General features: G+C 42.6%; 1 protein-coding gene across 1 annotated transcript in view; it reads left to right on the top strand.

Moving 5' to 3' along the window:
• Positions 1-9,676, top strand: part of LOC308080568 (receptor tyrosine-protein kinase erbB-4-like) — a gene marked incomplete at its 3' end in the record, with an annotated part of 485,532 nt that overhangs the window by 309,597 nt on the left and 166,259 nt on the right. The window contains exons 5-8 of the mRNA XM_080422462.1: positions 1,303-1,364; positions 2,631-2,749; positions 4,986-5,127; positions 6,858-6,971. Coding sequence (XP_080278588.1) covers positions 1,303-1,364; positions 2,631-2,749; positions 4,986-5,127; positions 6,858-6,971 — 437 coding nt within the window. The remainder of the gene's footprint in view (positions 1-1,302; positions 1,365-2,630; positions 2,750-4,985; positions 5,128-6,857; positions 6,972-9,676) is intronic.

Raw genomic sequence — 9,676 nt, 5'->3', positions numbered from 1 at the left:
AGCTGAGATGACAAAAGAAAAGAGACAATGAGAGCATTTAGCGCTGATTAAATGGCGGCGGAAGAGCGGGCAGAAAGCGCAATGAGGGATGAGGAGAGAGACGCTGCGCGCCAAAAAAGAAAAAGGGAAAAATAAAAGCCGAACATAAAGTGTGTGGGAGTTGGAGGTTGCCAGATCAGGGCCCCTTGCCAAGTTGTAGTCGGTATTTAAGCCATTCAGGCCGGGAAAGAATCTGTGTCATTTTTTAGATTTCTTTGGGCTATTCAAAAATAGCAGATCTACAAGCTCATAGCGCGGCACCGAGTGCCGCGCTATGAGCTTGTAGATCTGCTATTTTTTGAAAAATCGTGAAATTTGTGCAAATCTTTGAATATTCATATGTTTTAAAGCGAACATTTTTAACTCAAATCTTTAATTCTGGGGGAATTCTACAAATGTCTTCTTAATCCTAACAGTTTTCTGAAAAACGTATGTTATAATATCAGTGGTTTTCAAACTGCATGTCAAGGACCCCCTAAAATGATATGTATTTGGCCGCGGACCCCCATCTCAAAATATGTTGTTCCAGGGACCCCCCCCCCCCAGAAGCAAAGATCTGAGTGAAAAATACTCACTTTAAAAAAATATATAGCCTATATTCAAAGATTTTCACTAAGACATTCACAATTTTTCAAAAATAGCCAAAGAAATCTTTAAAATGACACAGATGCGTTTCCCGGTCTTAAAGGGTTAACATAACAACCTCGCCGCGGGGGCGGGCTTGAAGGGTTCCGGATGACACTCTAGCGCTCCATCCCACTTACTGTGTAATTAACCCTCAGTCAATTAAGACTTGATGACAGGCCACTGGCAGACAGAGAGAGGAGAGAGCTTATGTACGTGTCCTCTTTGAGAGGCCGCGTGCACCGCGAGGACGAGCGAGATAGACACAGAGATGGAGAGAGAGGGGTGGGGAGGGGCTTGACGGGAAGTTATAGAGAGCTGTCTTTTATGCTTAGATTCTCTCTCTCTCTGTGTTGTCGGAGCGAGAAAGATACATTTGTCATAGTCACCACTCGCAAATGGCGACGGTTTGGGAAGTTTTGTCGGTACGTGTGTGGGTTGGGGGTGTGTGCATCAATGCCGGTTATCTAAGGTCTTTTTCTTGACGTGTGTGTGTGTGTGTGTGTGTGTGTGTGTGTGTGTGTGTGTGTGTGTGTGTGTGTGTGTGTGTGTGTGTGTGTGTGTGTGTGTGTGTGTGTGTGTGTGTGTGTGTGTGTGTGTGTGTGTGTGTGTGTGTGTGTGTGTGTGTTCTACAGGCAGACGCTGCCATCGGTCCTGCAATGGGCGCTGCTGGGGCCATCAGGAAGACCAGTGTCAAAGCTGTGAGTATCAACCCCACACACACACACACACACAGGCAAAGACATCAATCATCCTACCACGCCGTGTACCTCCTACCACCATAGCACGGAAAAAAGAGATCCAACAAAAGGGAGGCGGGGCAGCTGGAGAGAGCCCGCTCCATGCCGTCCTTGTGTATAATAATTACAGCATGCATGTACATCAGATCTACACGGAGGGAAAGCAACCTTTCCCTCCTCCATGCCACCATGAGAAGGCACAGGCCATCATTAGACCGTGCGTTTCCCACGCAGCGCGGAGGACAGCCCAGCGGGTCGCTAATGCCTCAAACGTCAGGCCCACGCTGAGATGTTGGTCATCACGCCTCACCCCTTCTCGTCTGCTTTCACATACAATTATGCGAGACGGTGGCGGAGCTGTGCTATGCTCTCCACTCTGGGGCTGACATGAGACGAGACGAGAGTCCGACTGTAGAGTCAAGTCAGGTTATGAGGATGTGAGGTTTTCGTAAGGGTCACCTATGCTAATCTAAAGCGTGGCTCGGATTACAGGACTTTTTTTTAAGCATGACACACTACAGGATGATCTTATTAGATTCTCTCAGCAGTGAAATGCTTGTACTGTAAAAATTACAAATACCATCAGAATGGTACTAGAAAAAAACAAAACAAGAAATGACACAGTCATATTATACCAGCTTGCGGCAAGCTAACCCCCTTTTTCCTAATAAAAAGTCCTAATAAAATAAAATCGTATTTTCCCGTTCAGACAGTATGGCGACATTGTCTGCCTCGCTTTCATTGTTTTCAAGGCGAAAAACAAACCATGTCACTCTCTGCCTTTTGAAATAGATTCAAGTCACAAAAAGAACCTTATGTCACTGCTATACTCCAGTCCAGCTGGTGGCGGTAATGCTCCTTAATTGGTTGCCAACTGCCAAAAAACAAGACAGAAGAAGAAGAAGATGTCACTGCTATGCACTAACTGCTAGCTCCAAACTCAGGTGGAATTGATAGTTTTAAACTCTGTAAAGGGATCTATGTTATGCTTACATCGACAACATGTGTTGTCCCTAACCCTTTCTATTTGGCCAACTGTGTGTGTGTGTGTGTGTGTGTGTGTGTGTGTGTGTGTGTGTGTGTGTGTGTGTGTGTGTGTGTGTGTGTGTGTGTGTGTGTGCGCGCGCGACCACCTCCAACCACTGCAGACGTGCTATAGTTGTGTTGTATTAACATACCCTACAGTACCAGACCTTTAAAAAGGCCTCTCTTCATGTGTCCCTGCAGTGACAAAGACGGTGTGTGCGGAGCAGTGTGACGGCCGGTGCTTCGGGCCGTACGTCAGCGACTGCTGCCACCGCGAGTGTGCTGGAGGATGCTCCGGTCCCAAGGACACCGACTGCTTCGTATGTCACCACACACACACACACACACACACACACACACACACACACACACACAGACACACACAGACAGTGGTGGAAAAAGTACTCAAATGTTTTACTTAAGTAAAAGTATCAATACTGCAATGTAGAAGTACTCCGTTACAAGTAAAAGTCCGGAATTCAAAATGTACTTGAGTAAAAGTACAAAAGTCTTGGTATCAAAATGTACTTAAAGTACCAAAACAACACAAAACAACACGTCGCGATGCGACACGTTGTGAGCTTGTAGATCGGCTATTTTCAAATAGCCTAGGTATAAAATAGGGCTAAAGTGGTTAATGTATGTTTTATAATAGAATAATTGATATCTAAGTAACTAGTAACAAAAAAATTCAAATGATTGTAGTGGAGTAAAAGTAAAATGTTTGCCTCTGAGATGTAGCGGAGTAGAAGTAAAAGTATTGGAAATTGGAAATACTCAAGTTAAGTACAAATACCTCAAAAGTGTACTTAAGTACAATACTTAAGTAAATGTACTTAGTTACTTTACACCACTGCAGACACGCACGCGCACTCATGCACGCGCACACACACACATTGCATGAATACACGCACGCACACCGTGCATGTGCAAGAATATGTGAATGTGCACGTACAAGCAAATACGCGCATAAAGCGTACACAAACAGATACACATGCAACCCGGCTCAACCCTTTCTCTTCTCTCTTCTCACTCCCTCTCTCACACACAAACACACACACGCACGCACACACGCACGCACACACGCACGCACGCACACACACAATATATCTCCTTATGTCTGTAATTTTCCTCCTCATCTTCCCCTTTCTTTCATGAGTCCACATATCTCCCACATCTCTTCGCTAACATCTGTTTGCTATCTGGCCCGCTATGAACATTTTCCACTTTATTTACCGGCTGATAAATTATTTGTCGTTTAAAGGAGGCTCGTAAAGCTGGGCGGCCGCGCGTCCCGTCGCCGAGCAAATTTGGTGATTCACCGTTCCAATTAGTGGCCCTCTTATATCCTCCAGTAATTATCCTGTGACAAACTTGTATACCACCCCCTCCCAACCCTTCTCTAACTGGGAGAAAGTAACTAAGAATATTTATTCAAGTATTTCAATTTCTTTAATACTTTTTGATACAAATATTGTACCTTTTTTTATACCACGCTACATTTACGGTATTTGACAGCTTTAGTGACAAGTTTACTTTGCAGAATTTGTTTATTATTACAAAACATACATTAACTACTTAACCTATTTTATACATACCAATGATGCCGATACTGTTTTTCTCGATTGCAGGCCTTTTTTTACTTGTGTATTTATTGTGGTATTGATACTTTTACTTAAGTAAAACATTTATCCGAGTACTTCTTCCACCGCCGGCGCCCTCAGACAACCGGGATGATATTGTTGTTGTAACTCACAGACGCGGTCCTCATCCAATTCAATTAGTGACAGCCGTCGCAGGCCGCGCCGCCAGCGCTGAGACGCCCAGGACTGTTTATGAGGAGGAAACGTTTCTCCATTTAGATCACGGCTTTGGATCAATGGCTCCAATTTCTATCCCTCGCCCCCATCGTGCAGAGTGGCGAGGGACACGGGCGAGCGGCTCCCAGTGTCACGACGGGAATTAAAAATGAAATGCCGCCTTAACCCTTTAAGACCGGGAACGCATCCGTGTGTCATTTTTAAGATTTGCTTTGGCTATTCAAAATTCTACAAATGTCTTTTAAATCCTAACATTAAAAAAAAAAAAAGTATCTTGCTATAATACTAGTGTTTCTCAAACTTTTTCATGTCAAGGACCACCCAAAATGATATGTATTTGGTCGCGGACCCCCCCATCTTAAAATATTTTGTTCCAGGGACCCCCCAGAAGCAAAGATTTGAGTAAAAAAAAATTGCTTTAAAAAAATATATATATTCAAAGATTTGCACACATTTTCATGATTTAAAAAGAAATAGCAGATCTACATGCCGAGTGCCACGCTATGAGCTTGTATATCTGCTATTTTTGAATAGCCAAAGAAATCTAAAAATGACACAGATTCTTCCCCGGTCTAAATGGATTAATAACTCGCTCGCTCATGATGACAAAACCCCCTCCCCCCGTTGCTCACCTCTCCACCCCCTCCACCCCCGTAATGGCACCCGGTGGTGTCTTCCAACATGGCTGACCGTGTCGGTTTGTTTGTTTTGTTGTCGTTTTCCCCACGTCCCACAGGCCTGCACTAATTTCAACGACAGCGGGGCGTGCGTCACCCAGTGTCCGCAGCCGTTCGTGTACAACCCCACCTCGTTTCAGCTGGAGCACAACCCCAGGGCCAAGTACACCTATGGAGCCTTCTGCGTCAAGAAATGCCCACGTAAGTGACAGACACTCGCCGAACTCTCTTCTCTGCCGTGCTGAGGGAAAGAGGCTGTGTTTTGCTCTGCCCGGTTGGTGCGCATGATGCAGCCACCTGCAAGAGCACGCATGCTACGTACCAGTGGTGGAAAGTAACTAAGTACATGTACTTAAGTACAATTTTGAGTTATTTTTTTACTTTACTAGAGTGTTTCCAATTTGCAATACTTTTACTTCTACTCTGCTACATCTCAGAGGCAAATATTGTACTTTTACTCCACTACCATTATTTGAACACTTTAGTTACTAGTTACTTTGCAGATATAAATTATTATATTATAAAACATGCATTAACTACTTTAGCCCTATTTGAGAATAGCCGATCTACAAGCTCACAACGCGTCGCATCGCGACACATTGTGAGCTTGTAGATCTGCTATTTTCAAACATTTAGTACTTTTATTTTTGGTACTTTAAGTATCTTTTGAGGCCAATACTTTTGTACTTTTACTGGAGTAACATTTTGAACACAGGCCTTTTACCTGTAACAGAGTATTTCTATATTGCGGTATTGCTACTTAAGTAAAATATCTGAGTACTTCTTCCTCCACTGCTACGTACACATACTAAGGGATACAAAAAGACAGAAGCTAAAGCTGAGTTGTGTTTTGATGTCTGAAAAGAGGTGATGATGTCACACCCACGTTTCATCTACAAAGCTTTCATCAGGGTGAGAGAGAATTCCATGTTCTGTGTACACACATCAGAGAGACAAGACACAGGTGGCAGTCTGTTAACAATCAACAGGTGGCCCTCAAAAATAAGTAGAGGTAAACAAAACTACGGTGGAAGAATATAAATACACACATATTTCCATCTTTCAAGTCCATTTGCCTGCAGACGTCAGTGATGCAATGACAAATACATGATATAGATAGAGAACTCATTGAGTTCATTGTTCAACATTTCCCTCTCTTGAACCCTATATACTGTACTTTGGTGACCACGGTGTCCTAGGGGTCCGTCCTTGCATGGGCCCTTCCTTTTTTCCCTCTACACCAGTGGTTGTCAACCAGTGGTCCGGGGACCACCAGTGGTCCTTGGGAGGGTACCAGGGGGTCCCCAGCAAAATGCGTTAACATAGCATCACAATCATTTTAACCACTTCGCTTTGGCTATTCAAAAATAACAGATATGCAAGCTCATATCGCGGCACTCGGTGCCGCACCATGAGCTTGTAGATCTGCTATTTTTGAAAAATCTTGAAAATGTGTGCATATCTTTGAATGTTTATATTTTTTAAAGCGAACATTTGTAACTCAAATCTTTGCTTCCGGGGGGTCCATGGCACAACATTTTCAGATGGGGGTCCGCAGCCAAATGTATATAAATTTAGGGGTTCTTGGCATGAAAAAGGTTGAAAACCACTGCTCTACACCAAATCTCTTTGCTGAAAATAGCCACTCAACAACCTCACAACGTGTTGCGAGCTTATAGATCGGCTATTTCGCAGAATCTTCACCTATATTCGTCAAATATTTGCCCTATTATGACATGCCCAGATAAGGGACGCTAGGGTTCGCGTAGTTCATGCTTAATATTGACATAGTCTGCATCTCTTTGGGTGTACACTCTTATAGATTTCATATTCATTTCGATTTATTTCATTTTTTTACCATCGGGGAGAATTCCCGTGTCAACAAAAACACACTAGCTAACATGTGACCTCCATCTCTGTTCACATGTCAGACAACTTCGTGGTGGACCACAGCTCCTGCGTGAGAGCCTGTCCCAGCAACAAGATGGAAGTGGAGGAGAATCGCATTAAGATGTGCATCCCCTGCACTGACATCTGTCCCAAAGGTAAGGCCAAAATGCAGCGGGGGTATAGCCCGATAAGGTCAGGGAGGAGAGCACAAACATTACCGCAAAGGTCGCCGGGGTCGAATCTCTCTTGGCCCGGCTGAGAGAAAGGGAAGGAGTAGGAAATTCTCTGCAATGCGTCTAATACTACACAGCTAAAGGTGCCCTTGGGCAAAGACGCTTCAGCGCCAACTTGTTCGACCGAAGCTGTGAAAGACCGTGATTGTACCGAATAACCCCCATGTGCAAAGTAAAGATAATAAAATAATAAAATACAAAAAAAAAGGAAACGAAAAATAATAAACTATGGACAGAAAATAAAGTTACTGTATTTCATCGAGGAGAGAGAGAGGGGAAAAAAACAACTGGCGCTGCCTCAGATTTATTGACAGAAGGAGACAGGATCATGGGGTGCAATAAATGTGCAGGAATTTGTCTTGCTGACACCGGTGCCGAGCTCAACTGATGACCTGCACACAATACAGTACTGACACGCAACTGTGCAAGGACGACATCACCTCGCACTCCCAGACACCCTGGAATACGGAAAAACCTTAACTATTTTTATCACTCTCGATATAACCACTCAACATCAGTGGTGAGAGAGATTTATTATTTTTTACTTCAATACCACAATGTAGAAATACTCTGTTACATGTAGGGATTTTCGATATTGACTTTTTTTAACTGATAACCGATATACCGATATTGTCCAACTCCTAATTTCCGATACCGATATCAACCGATACCGATATATGCAGGCCTTTTCACCAAAATCAACTAATTGTCAGGTAACATCACATATCTAATAAAATAAAATAGCTATGATATCAATATAATATCTAATAAATCTAATATAATACAGTGATGTTGTTAGTTTTTCTATAAAGTGAGTCCTGGGACTCACTGGTGGTCATTTGAATGAGTCCCACTAATCTTAGATTGGATGTAGGGCTATTTGACAGTGCAGAAGCATAATTGCTTTGATGCCTATAACATTAACGAGTGTAAACGAGCGTTAGCTGGACCCAGACACACACACCTGCCCTCTGCAGTGCTCTAATTTGAAAGTGACTGGAGTCTGTCTCATTTCTCTGCAAAAGCTGTTGAATATGATGGAATATGAGGATTACTGTGATTATGGTAAGCTCACATTTCATATCACACACGATATTTTCCGATATAAATTTTAATGCTAATATCGGCCTGATAATATCGGGAGGCCGATAATATCGGACATCCCTAGTTACATGTAAAGGTCCCTTACAACATGTTTTACTTGAGTAAAAGTACAAAAGTATTGGCATAACAATACATGAAGTGCCTAAAGTAAATTGGCTATTTTCAAATAGCTGAAGTATAAAATAGCGCTGAAGTGGTTACCTCAAGTACCTCAAATGCGTGCTTAAGAACAGTACCTGAGTAAATGTACATGCTTACTTTCCACCACTAAACATAACCTCGCACTCACGTGCAAGAACGGCGGGGGCGAGACACGCTGTAATACAGAAGCCTAACTATTTTTATCACTCTCGATATATATCCACTCAGCGTTCTGTAGCCGTCTGCTGTCTAGATGTACTGGAGAGAGAGAGAGTGAGTGACAGTGCAGTACTGGCTCAGCGCATGACGACATCACAAGAGAAAAGCTTAGCACTGGTTGTCTACGCACTCTTGTACGTGTCACAGAACGCTGTGTTTCCTGTAGAAGGCATTCTGAGTCACAGCTTTTGTTTGAGCGGTTACAGGGTCTGCAGACCGTGGTTTAGCACTCCTCTCTCCTTGGATCCCGTCTTGCCACCTTATTCGACATGCTGGCTTATCCCTTCTCGTTATACCTTTTTTGATGTGCTTACAGTGGTGGAAAAAGTAATTTTTTTTAAGTAAAAGTATCAATACTGCAATGTAAATACTCTGTTACAAGTAAAAGTCCGGAATTCAATTTTTTGAATTCCGGACTCCGGATTCCAAGTTTTACAAATGTATACAAATCTTTTGAAAATAGGAGATCTACAAGCTCACAATGCGTCGCATCGCAACGCATTGTGAGCTTGTAGATCGGCTATTTTCATAAAGCCGAAATGTATACAGGGCTGAAGTGGTTAATGTATGTTTTGTAATAATAATCAAAATCTACAAAGTAACTAGTAACGAAAGTTTTCAAATAATTGTAGTAGAGTAAAAGTACAATATTTGCCTCGGAGATGTAGTGGAGTAGTAAAAGTATTGAAAATTGGAAATACTCCAGTAAACTAAAAGTACCTCAAAATTGTACTCAAGTACAGTACTTGAGTAAATGTACTTTCCACCACTGTGCTTGCGTACCCCCTTCTTTTCACCTTTTTTCGATAGATACTAGTTTTTTTTCCTATGCTGATTACCTGTTCACACGTTTTTGTTGTTTGGATGTGTTCTTTCTTAACCAAAAATTAAAAATTAACCAAAAATATGAAGAATACTATTTTTAGCATGTTGTTTAGACAGATGCTAGGTTCGATGTTTACCTTGGATCCTAGTGTCTCAGAGGCCCTACAATGTTCTCTTTGCACTCGACTCATGTGACTATTTCCTCTGATCTGGCACTTGTAAGACACTCTGGATAAGAGCATCTGCTAAATGCCTTAATTGTAATTGTTTACAATTACAATAAAGACGTGTACGCAATCGGCGAAGCCACACCGCACACAGTACAGTTAAATCTCAGC

This window comes from Gymnoscopelus braueri, assembly GCF_963280865.1.
Source record: "Gymnoscopelus braueri genome assembly, chromosome: 24".
Lineage (NCBI taxonomy): Eukaryota > Metazoa > Chordata > Actinopteri > Myctophiformes > Myctophidae > Gymnoscopelus > Gymnoscopelus braueri.
This window is presented reverse-complemented; position numbering and strand designations above follow the sequence as displayed.